This window comes from Thamnophis sirtalis, unplaced genomic scaffold (genome assembly GCF_051295495.1).
Source record: "Thamnophis sirtalis isolate CommonGarterSnake01/CBP01778 unplaced genomic scaffold, rThaSir2_p1.2 scaffold_1, whole genome shotgun sequence".
Lineage (NCBI taxonomy): Eukaryota > Metazoa > Chordata > Lepidosauria > Squamata > Natricidae > Thamnophis > Thamnophis sirtalis.
Window position 1 is genome coordinate 9256846 of NW_028261381.1, and position 11455 is coordinate 9268300.

Consider the following 11455-nt stretch of genomic DNA (forward strand, 5'->3'; position numbering starts at 1 on the left):
ATTTTGCATGGCAATTACAAATGTGAAGGTAGAGCAGTTAAGACATTCCTATATACCAGAGCATCCAAGTAAACAGTTTATAAGTCTGTGAGGGTGAAGGTTCATTTTCCGAGCTTGTGGGTTGGTCGGAAAACGAACCTTCACCCTCATCCTACACCCGAGGTATAGATATTCACCACTATTATGAAGTCTGTTTCCAGGAGTATCTTCTTTTTTATTGGAGAATCAGATATCTTTATAACCACTCCTAAACCGATAACATATTGTTTTCATCATTCTAATCTGCAAATATTTTAAATAAAACTATAATCTTATTTATAATTGCTCAAAACTAAATCCCACTATGCTGTATTATTTCTAATATCTAAAAATATAGGCTCAATTGAGGACAGTATTAAACCTTAAGGAGGAAAACATTGAGTTCTAATAGAAATATAGGAAGAAAACAAAAACTACAAAAGAACTTAGCAGCAAGTGGTGGGGGGGGGCAGAGAAGGGCTGACAGATTACCAGCACCTTGAATTGCACCCAGAAGCCAATACTGCTCTCATAGCAATTATTTAAAAACTTGCCAAAATCAGTATTCAGTTTTCTTCAATACCATATGCATATAAAACGGTGCTTTATAGCTTTATTTTAAAATGCTGCCTGATAGCCAGATAAATCATGTTCTTCCTGGGCAAGCAGACCGAAATCAACCCATTCCTTTGGATTCTCTTAAGCAGCGCACTGGAGAACCACTGATCTTCAAGCCTTTTAAGTAGCTTCAATAAAATCTGCTCATAAACACGTTCTGCACATACAGAAACATCTTACCTCTTTGACTGTAGTAGCAAGCACCAGAACTGAAATATTGGAAATATTAACTACCTATTAGTATTTGTATTAGTGGGAATCGAGAAGGTTATTCATTTGACTTAATGAGTTGTACTAGCAATAAAAGTTATTATTTGTTCTGCTCTTTAGATTGTCTTAGGTTATTAAATCACATGTGACCTTGGTCTCATTTAGCTCCATGGACAATTATAGTGGGTCCTTATACATTGCTTCAATGACAATAGAAAGCATATTTTGCATTCTTGAATCATCTTCAATATTCACAATTCAGAATTGGTATTACTCAAACTGACCTTAATATACTCCAGTGTAAATGCTTTTGTTTCAGAAATGTACTTTCTTAGCTTTCAAAAGGCTTAACATGCTTTCAGCTTAAAGTTTGCTAAACATTTCACCCAACTATTAAGACATCACTCTCATGTTACAAAAAGAACATAGGACTTAAGTGTGGAGTACCGTATTTTTTTGACATCTGAATGCTCTTAACAAAGGTAGCCATCATTTTGCAGCCCAAATTTTTTTTGGAAAAAGAAATTTTTTAATTGCAACCTCTACTTTTTACAAAGTATTTCAAAAGACAAACATAGCTCAGTTTCCCTATAATGCAGAATGTAAGTTAAACCCTCAATATATTTAGCATACAAATTCAATAGTTCACTTAAGCTTAATGAAGTTCTATAGTATCAGGCAGGCACATGTGCACACACATTAGAGGTACTCAAGTCAACAGCATTAAGAAACTTAATGTAGTTGTAGGTCATTTACAGAACTTTGATTATAGTGCAGACAAATCAGATTTATTAAGATCAAAATCAGTTTTTCCTCCCAAAGGCATGTACTGGAAGAGGGAGACATGTTAAAAGATTTTATTGCAGCCTCCAAATTAATGCTTACTGACATTTGTCTGTTAACTGCATCTTGTAACCCCTGAAACGTAACTCCTCAACCACGTGTTCTAACAAAATTACACATGGGTGTAATAATTGCTGTTGCTAAGAACCATCTGATGTGATGACCCTGTTGACCATTAAAACCATTCCAAAATAGATAATAAAAGCAGTTGAAGAAGCCAAATCTGTCAGTCCAGTGAAGAACTTTTCAACTTCCAAGAATATGCCTCTAGCACAGTCTCACTCAAAGTGTCTATCATCTGCTATGAAGTATCCAAGTATCTTTTTAAAAGATTCCCTTTCTATTAGAGCAGCAATCTTGATACTCTATGGGACCAATTCATAATATCTTACATGCAATTAAGGCAAGAACATTATGTGCTCTGAAACCAAGTTATGAATAGTAGGAAATAAACTAGTTTGACCACATTAAGGGCCAAACAAACCTATTTCAACAAATAGAGGGACATCTTTGATAAGAAAGGATCAGCCTTCAATTCCCAAAAGTTAAAACATACCAAACCTGACTGAACAGTGCTAGTGCTTTTAGATTTCTGTATTCATGTACATCCAATGTATAGAAGCCTATTATAATTGTCTTTTAAAAATATTTAGCTCTACAGCACTCAAAATAGTTTAAACTCCATTAAGTTCTTACTGAACTTTAGTGCTAATGCAAATCTTAAGATGCTAGGTAAAGAACATACAATTGGATTGGGGGACATAATTGTGGAATTCATTGACTAGCATACAAAACAGGTAATATTCGGGCAATATTTGGATCAATAGAAACCACCTGCAAATGATGGATAAAACTTTTCCAAGTACATGGGACTCGTCCTACAAATGAGTAAGATTATTTTGGCACAATCTGCTGTAGTGTTAACATAAATGTTTAATGCGAGGTATAGTCTGTAAGCAATTACTATAAATATGCACAAGTATAAGCCACAGAGAACTTTACTGTAAGCCAGGAGAAAGCACGCATTGTTTCATCCACTGGCGAGAAGTTCAGCTAGGGAATCTTTGCCTTAAAGGGATTGGACATATAACTATTTGTAGATATGCAGAAGCCTCCATTGATACAGCAAGGCAAGTCCAGAAATAAACCGAAAGCTCTAGAATATACTTTTGGCAGCATAATAAAAGCTACCATTTGATATTAATACCGCAGTAACAAATATTTCAATACACATGTACTGTAACAGGTTAGTTCTATATATGCATACACCCAAAAGCAAAACTAAATAAGGATCGTTTCCATAGAATACAAAAGTTAGAAAGAAATGAAATGGACTTGCAAGCTTCTGAAGTGTCAAAGGCTAAAGTTCCAACTTCTTTAGAATGAAAAGCTCAGATTTCAACTGGACATTGTTTGAAGACTAAGATCCAATGATTGTTTAGCAGCAATTTTACAGAACTGTAAATTCATTTATTAACAGGCAGTATAAACAGATAATTCTAATTTTATTTAAAAACCATGAGTGCCACATTGAATATACAGCTCATGAATAACTTAAAACCATATCCCATATTAAGAGGCAACGCACACAGCATACAAAAAGTATACTAAACAAAGCTCTATGGATACATGATTGAAATTTCTAAAATTATATATACAGTACACAATGTTAATTATGTGTTCATTTCAGTCCCCGATACTCCTCATGCCTCACTTTCACCAGAAACTGAATTCTGCACTTCCTCTTCTAAAATTGGTACGATCAGGTTATCCTTGGACATCAAGTTATATTTCATCACAAATTTGGTAAACCGATGACATAAGAAAGTCTCATTCTAAGGGCAGAAAAAAAATGTGCACGTTAATACAGATTAGAAAAGTACATGTTAATACAGATTAAAATTACTCAGGGACAAAAATTCCTTCATGGGGAGCACTATGTTACAGGGGGGGGAAAATGTAGAATATAATTTGTGCTACATTTTGAAGCTTTTCAGGATGTAGGCTAAAAGCCACTTTTGAGATTTTTTTTTCCAACTAAAAAAGAAGGAATCACCTGATAAATGACAGAATGTGGAAAAGCAGCCAAGACCACACACCTAAATCCATTCAATATACTCTGCTATTGACCCATTTGTTTAATGTCACATTAAAGGCTCAAAAGAACCATATTAAAAAGTATCAATCAAAAATTTACAGAAAAGTATTAGTTTTTAAGATGAAAGTATATTCAGGTTTTACAATCCTTTCTTCCACAATTTTTGTGAAAATGCTTTTAATAGCACATCAGACTAAATGCATAAGGTTTTGATAAAGAAACTGTAAGACACACTCACTTTCCTTAGAATTTATGCTCAAATCTCATATCCGGAGAACATTTTGAAACCATAATAATTATACCATGCTGTCATAAAAACAGCAGCAACACTGAGCAGGCATGCACTCTAAACAGCCATTCCAAAGATACCAATATAAAAAATAGCAGACCAGTAAAGCTATTCCACCATTACAATTTCTGGTACTAAAATAAGGGCACAACCTAAAGGTTTACCCAGAAATAAAATCCATGTACTCAGTTGTCCCAGTTAAATGCATTTAAAATTGCCATCTCAAAACATTTACAACCCAATCTTGTATGCATCTATTCAGAAGTTAAGCCTTACATAGTTCAATAGAGCATATTCTAAAACACATAACTAAAGGGCCATTACTCTTTGTAATAAAGCACTTACTTCATATTCATCAAATATTTGACGATGATGAAAATATGCATGTGAAAATATTCTGTAAATCCTACGGCAAACTGATCCTAGTTTGGCTACAGATGATTCCTTTATACTAACCCTGCAAAAACAAGATATTTTTTGCTGCATTAAATATTCCTGTAATCCTCAATTGACAATACATGAAATTAATACTGAAATAAGGTTTCTATAATTCTGAGAAAATATTTACCTGCTGGGGAAATATTTATTGCTATTCAGAAGACATGCAGCACCATCCAGTGTATGTCTAGTGTAGTCAATGGCAGGACACTAGAAATAAATAAATGTACTGCATTTACTTTCACATAATCTAAAACCAAAACATAGCCATGAAATTCACTGGGCGATACTACTACTATAGGGAAAAATGAGGAATTGCCTTGTGCTCCTCAGTTGAGATACGAATGGGAAGAAAATAAATAACAATAAATGCCAAATTATGATTTGAATTGTGTATTTTTTATAAAATTTAATGTGGTATTACATTATAAGGAAAAGCCAATGTCCTCTGGAATTACTCACTTGCAAGCATATAGCATTTAAACTTATATACCGCTTCACAGTGCTTTAAGCATTGTGCGGTTTATAGTGTCAGCATATTGCCCCCCCCCCCAAAAAAAATCTGCCTCATTTTACCAATTACTGATACAAGTGGCATGGGGTAGGGCATATGCATGGAAAAACACCAGAAATTAAGAGAATGTCAACTTAATAACTAGAGAATAGCCGCTGATAGATGAACAGAAGTGTAGAACTTTGTTTCTGAACATACTGTATAGGAAGGTGACATTTGCAGCACAGTAACACAATTAATAAAACATCTTTAATCATTACATTCCCCTTTTCTGTCTTACCTCCTTGGGAGTTTTATGGGCTGCACAAAGAAAAATCCATTGTTCAGTTGCTGTCATCTGTGTGCATGTGTCTGGGTGGCATTCACTCTATTAAAATAGTTGCACAATAAATATTTGTTGAGCCTTTGCGAAAAATACATTTTGTGCAAATAACATCCTTCCTATCTGATCATTATATATAATTAAAAAAACAAAATGCTAAAAAAGTTTTAACTAATCTTTAAAAAGACTCTTAAGTGCCTAAAGAAAAATGAAAAAAGTTACCTGAAGTTTAACCGCAAGACCATTTAGCTCCAGACAGAATTGCCTAAAAATTTTAGGAAAAAAAAAAGTTAAGATCATCACCCTTTTTTCCTCTCATTTGATGTAATTACAAGCCTCCGAAATACCACAAACACTGTAAAATGCTGTTAATTTTTATCTTTGGAAAAAAGCATGAAAAAATACCTTAAGTGTTATATATATCCCTGTCAATTACTATATTGACAGGTGGGGGGAGGGAAATCTCTTGTAAATATACATCCCACCCCAATTCCATACCCACATGATTAAAAGAATAAGATCAAGTAAACAAATAAGGCATTTTAAAAAAATCTTTGCCACTTCTACTTAATTTACGTATATCCCTTTCATGAAATGTCTCATCATGAGTCTCAGAAGCAATTAGCAATTTTCTTAATGAGAAAGTATTGCTACTTTCAGTGCTTTTTGTTTACTTAGATTGCAAATGGTGCAAATGAGCACAATTTCTTAAGAACAAACTTTTTTAAAAGAGAAATTTACCTTAAATGTTGCAATTACCTTAAATGTTCATATTTCCAAACACCTTCATCCTGTCCTTCTGGAGGTTCAAGAATTTTATCAATATTTGAACAGTCTGCCCTTATATTTTGCTGGATATACTAGAGAGGGAAATGTTTAAAAATATATGTTTTATGAATCACAACATTAATAATCATACATTGTATATGTGTGAAGCTAGCAAAATTTATATTGAACACTTCCCAACTAACCTTTTTACCTGCTCTGCTAAACCCTGTTCTCATATTTTGCATCTAAGTTCCAACACAGATAACTTACTAAATGTACAATTTACTTTGACTAAAAACTGTCAGTCCTGTAGCTGAACTTATTAACTACAGGGCAAAAAATAAAACAACAGGCAGCTCAGTAAACATGCACCATTTACATGTTTCTAGTGTAAAAATGATATAATAAGCACTCAACAGCAAAGCAGGTAAAATTGTATCATTAATACAATCTAGGCCATTATAAATCCATAATTGTCAAAAAGTAAATGAGTAGACTATCAAGATATAGTTAAATGCTGGGTACCTGTTGAACTGCCAATGTGCTATCCATCTCTTCAAATGATTCATCAGGCCAATTATAAAAATCCTAAAAAAAAAAGAGCAGAAAGACTGACGCACAACAAAATCAAGTCTTAAAAATACTCAAGTTTATAACAGCACTTGGTTTTCCTTTTAAAAGAACAGACACAATCACCTTCTGGTCTGAATAATTTCAAGTTTTTTGTTACCTATATCTCAATGTTATTCTAATACCAGAAATATCAAGCAGTACTATGTATTATAAGTGCTTTTTATGAAACAAAACCTCTTTAGAATGACATCTCCAATCCTACCATCTCTTTTATATATTTCTATTACTAGTCAATACAATGCAAATAGTTAAAGTTGGAGTCTTATAATATATACCCGAATCAGTACAATGTATGAGTGTCAGCCTCTGTTTTGCTGCTTGATTTTCGGCTGCCATTGAAACGGGGAGGGGGGGGGCATGGTATTTGGGTGTGGGAAATATTCTGTACAGGAGAGACTGTAATAAGGGAGGGAGAGGAGTTTCCAGCATACCAACCTGATGATGATTTTTGAAGATGTCTACCACATGACACCTGTGGAGTAATTGGATTGGATTGTGGGCTGGGGTTACCAAGGGGAGGGGAATGGGTCATACATTGATATCTATGATTGCGCACGCTTTTGTCCCAGATCCAGCTTTGCTTAGCTACTATCTACTTATAACCAGTAAAAGTACTCTTAATTCTGCAAAATGGAGTTGAGTGGTTTCTTTCTTGGTTATTAAGTGAAGCAGCCCTGACAATGAGTTAAGAGAATTATAGTAGTGAGTCCTACAAGTTTAACACAACAATGCAAAATTTATTGCATCTTACAATTGTTATTAAAGCAGTTAAGCTATTAGATTCCATGTAGCATGGGGCCCAGACATCTTTGCCTATCACAAAGTGTATTTAAGAGTTTTGCAACTTTAAAAAAAATTAGCATACTTTTATTATACTAGTATAAGTAACTCAAGGTGAGGAACGTATCCATTCCTGTATCCTCCTATTTTTCCCACAACAACCTTGTGAATTGGGTTGGGCTGAAAGAGAGTGCGCGGCTGGCCCAAAGTCACCCAACTGGCTTTCATGCCTAAGGTGGGACTAGAACTCATGTCTCCTGGTTTCTAGGTCAGCACCTACATCAAATTGGTTGTCAATTTACCAATTCGCAGTTGTACACCTATGCATATTTAAGCTGAGGTAAATAAACAGTGAACTAATATAGCATGATATATATTATTAAAATTATTAAAATGTAATAAAGATAGGAAGAATAGCAAAATCATTTTTTTCTATAACACTCATGTAACACTGTGTAAGGAGCCACTGCTATTCATATGGACAGAAAGTTAGGCAATAGAAAGGCATTTTTCTATTCCATGTGGAGATTTTAGCTGTGCGTTTATATGTTAAATGCTTCTGAAACAAAATTTAATAGCAATAGGGCTTAACTGTAATTGCTGTATTGGTTATTCTAAACAATTAATTCACAACTGTATTTTGGGATGCATTAGAGATGTTTTCAAGAAAAAAGTATCCAGTTATTTTACTATTAAAATTATATATGAATATATTTCACAAATTATATGCACTTTAACAACCCATGGCATTTTACATAAGTTTTATCAGAATTCCCCAAGCTATTGTGAGGATAACCTAACAACCTTGGTTACTAAAAATTATAAATCCATAAGTTTAATAGGAACATACAAGAAAAACCAAATTATCAGAGCCAATCTACCATCATGTTTCCATTTAGAGAATATTTATACAGGCTGCAGGAAATAGATGGGGAAATAACCAACTTTTTGCCTGACTTTGTTTTTGCTTTACAATATCCGAAAAATCATCTTAAAATATTACACGTTAATTTATATATTTTCTCCAACTACTTTGCATTAATAGAAGCTAAGACTAACAGATTGAAAATAAAAACAAGATCTTTCAGACACTCGCTGTACTAATTGCATGTAAGGTGAATACATACAAACACATATGTGCACACACATATTTTATATTTGTTTCAAAGAGAAAAATCAGAGATATCACTAAGTATTATTATTTTTTAAATTCTAAGTGCTTCAAGATGACAATTTCAACTGAGTTATAATATAGAATGTAATTAAAGACTAATTACTGTAGAGATTTTATTGTGACCTTGAAAACAATTTTGTTGAATCTAGTTTCTAATATAAAACAACCTCCCATTATTTCTGTCTGCCAAGTAAGGGATTTTATTATACAGAACGATTCCAAGAATAGAATTATAGTAGTATCTTCTCGGTATCTTTCGAAGCAGAAAAACTCGTTTGATAGCAAAAGAGGAGCCGGAGTGGCATATGAATATTCCATTCATTACAAACTAGTCTCAAGAAAGCTAGATGGCATCAGATGTACAGAAATCAAACACAGGTAGTCCTCGACTTATGACCATAATTGAGTCCAAAATTTCTGTTGCTAAGCAACATGTAAGTGAGTTTCACCCCATTTTACAATATTTCTTGCTGCAGTTGTTAACTTAGTAAAACAGCTGTTAAATGAATCTGGCTTCCCAGTTGTATTTGCTTATTACAAAATTGCAAAAGGTGATTTACATGATCCTGAGGCACTGCAACTATCATAAATAAGTCGGTTGCCAAGCATCTGAATTTTGATCACGGAGATTCTGCAAGAGTCATAAGCGTGAAAAATGGTCATGTCGCTTTTTTTCAGTGCCATCTAATTTCGGTCACTAAATGAACTGTTGTAAGTCTAGGCCAGTGTTTCTCAACCTTGGCAACTTGAAGATGTCTGGATTTCAATTCCCAGAATTCCCCAGCCAGCAAATGCTGGCTGGGGAATTCTGGGAGTTGAAGTCTGGACATCTTCAAGTTGTCAAGGTTGAGAAACACTGGTCTAGGCCCTTCAAAGAGAGTTTGGGATTTCTAGTTCTAGGCAGCAAAGTCAGCTTCTGAGAGCTATAATTTCCCAATGTTAATCAAGTTCATAACATCTGCAGTAAGCAAGCTGCCACTGGAAGAAGGTAGGAGAGGAGCAAGGGAAATCAAGGGAAACCCACAGCCTGCCCCTAAACCCTTTTCAGGTTTGCAATAAAAATCCCAAAGCTTCCAAAACAGGCATTTGAAGAACGCCTTCCAAAAAAAGGGGAGAATCAAACAACTTATAACAATAATAACCGGCTATGACAGCATTGAATTATTGGAGAAAAAGGTGGTTCGTATCAACATGGGGCAAAATAAACAAGCCCTTGCCAGCCTCAGCAATCCCAAAAGGACTAATTCTGAACAGGAAAGGACAAACGATTTCCCAATACAGCCCATTTCTCCTGGGGGAGGATAGGGAAAGGTTGTTTCAGAATCCTTTCGGCAACCTATTTTACACACCCTGCCACACTCATCCCCACCCAGGTTCCAAGGCCGCCTTTGTGAAGTCAACTTCCGCCTTTCCCTGCTTTAGAGCAGTGTTTTTCAACCACTGTGCCGTGGCACACTAGTGTGCCGTGACATAGTGTAAGGTGTGCCGTGGGAAAAACACTTTATATATAGTCAATATAGGCACAGAGTTAAATTTTTTTAACATTTTCTAAGGGTGGTGTGCCTCGTGATTTTTTTCCATGAAAAAAGTGTGCCTTTGCACAAAAAAGGTTGAAAAACACTGCTTTAGAGTCACGGCTCTGGCCTTTTCCTTACACCTTCCTCCTCCTCCTCCTCCTCCTCCAATATCCCCCGCCCGTCTCCCCTGCAGACCCAGTCGTGCTCTTCTCCCTTCCCCACTCCTTCGGGCACCCCGACCTTGTTTCCAAGGCTTCCCAACCGTCTGGAAGAAGCTAATTTCCAATTCCAGACTGAAATCGCATTTTTAGCGGTTGATGCAAGGAGGGAGGGGGAAGGAACGACATAAAACACCCGAATCCCCCCCCCCAAAAGGGCTTCGGGCCCAGGGAGGAGTTTCTAACCCCGGAGAGAGAGAGTGGCGGGGGGGGGGGGTTGTCAGTCCCGTCTCTCCCACACAAGACACACCTGCGGGGAAGCCGCATTGACTTAACCTTTCCTCGCCCCGCCTTCCGTTTCCCACACCGGGCCCTGCTAGCCGTGGCGGGGAGGGACCCTTTTGGCCCTTTCCATCTCCCCCCCCCACCGCCCTCCTGGTCCAGAGCGAGCAGAACGGCCGTCTTCCTGAGGGGGGGGGGTATACAAGTAGGCCTCCGCCACCCGTAGCTGCTTCCCCCCCCCACCTCCCGTCCCGCGGCAATACCCGTCTCTTCGCCGCAACCGCGGTCCCCCCGCGCCCCCCTGCCCACTAAGCGTCCCGAGGCCTTGCGGGAGGGGCGACGGGCTTACCTGGGCCTTGGTGCCCGGCCTGTTCCGCCTCAGCACAGCCGTCCCCTCCGCCATGACCATAGTGACAGCGAGCGGCGCCAGGACCCGGATGCGGCGGCGGCAGCAGCAGCTACCCAACAGGCGGGGAGGGGAAAGAGAGAGAGAGGGAAAAAAAGAGGCGGAAGACGCGCGGAAAGACGCGAGACGACGACGAGGCCGACTTCCCCCGAGGGGCGGGGAAGGAGGAGAGGGGGCAGAAGAGCCCGCGGGGATTCGGAGAACTACGCAGCGTCCTACGTCACAGGGGGCGGGGCTAATGGTGTGGGACGGATAGAGCGGCCGCTGCGGGGGGGAAATAAAACAAAAAAACAGCGCCCTCCAGCTCGGGAGGAGACAACGCTCAGCGGAATAAGTAAAGAAAGGAGGCGAATACGGGACACCGGAAGGGGCGGGGAAAAGCTGAAC

The 11455-nt window shown here is 37.5% G+C and overlaps 1 protein-coding gene across 1 annotated transcript; it reads right to left on the minus strand.

Moving 5' to 3' along the window:
- Positions 1-2326: 2326 nt before the first annotated feature.
- MOB4 (MOB family member 4, phocein) lies at positions 2327-11200 on the minus strand. Its single transcript, XM_087707472.1, has 8 exons — positions 11012-11200; positions 6644-6706; positions 6110-6210; positions 5573-5615; positions 5309-5395; positions 4645-4724; positions 4422-4533; positions 2327-3524 (listed from the first exon to the last, which is right to left on the minus strand). The coding sequence occupies exons 1-8, from the start codon at positions 11069-11071 to the stop codon at positions 3393-3395; spliced, it is 678 nt and encodes a 225-aa protein (XP_087563598.1). The 5' UTR covers positions 11072-11200; the 3' UTR covers positions 2327-3392.
- Positions 11201-11455: the final 255 nt, after the last annotated feature.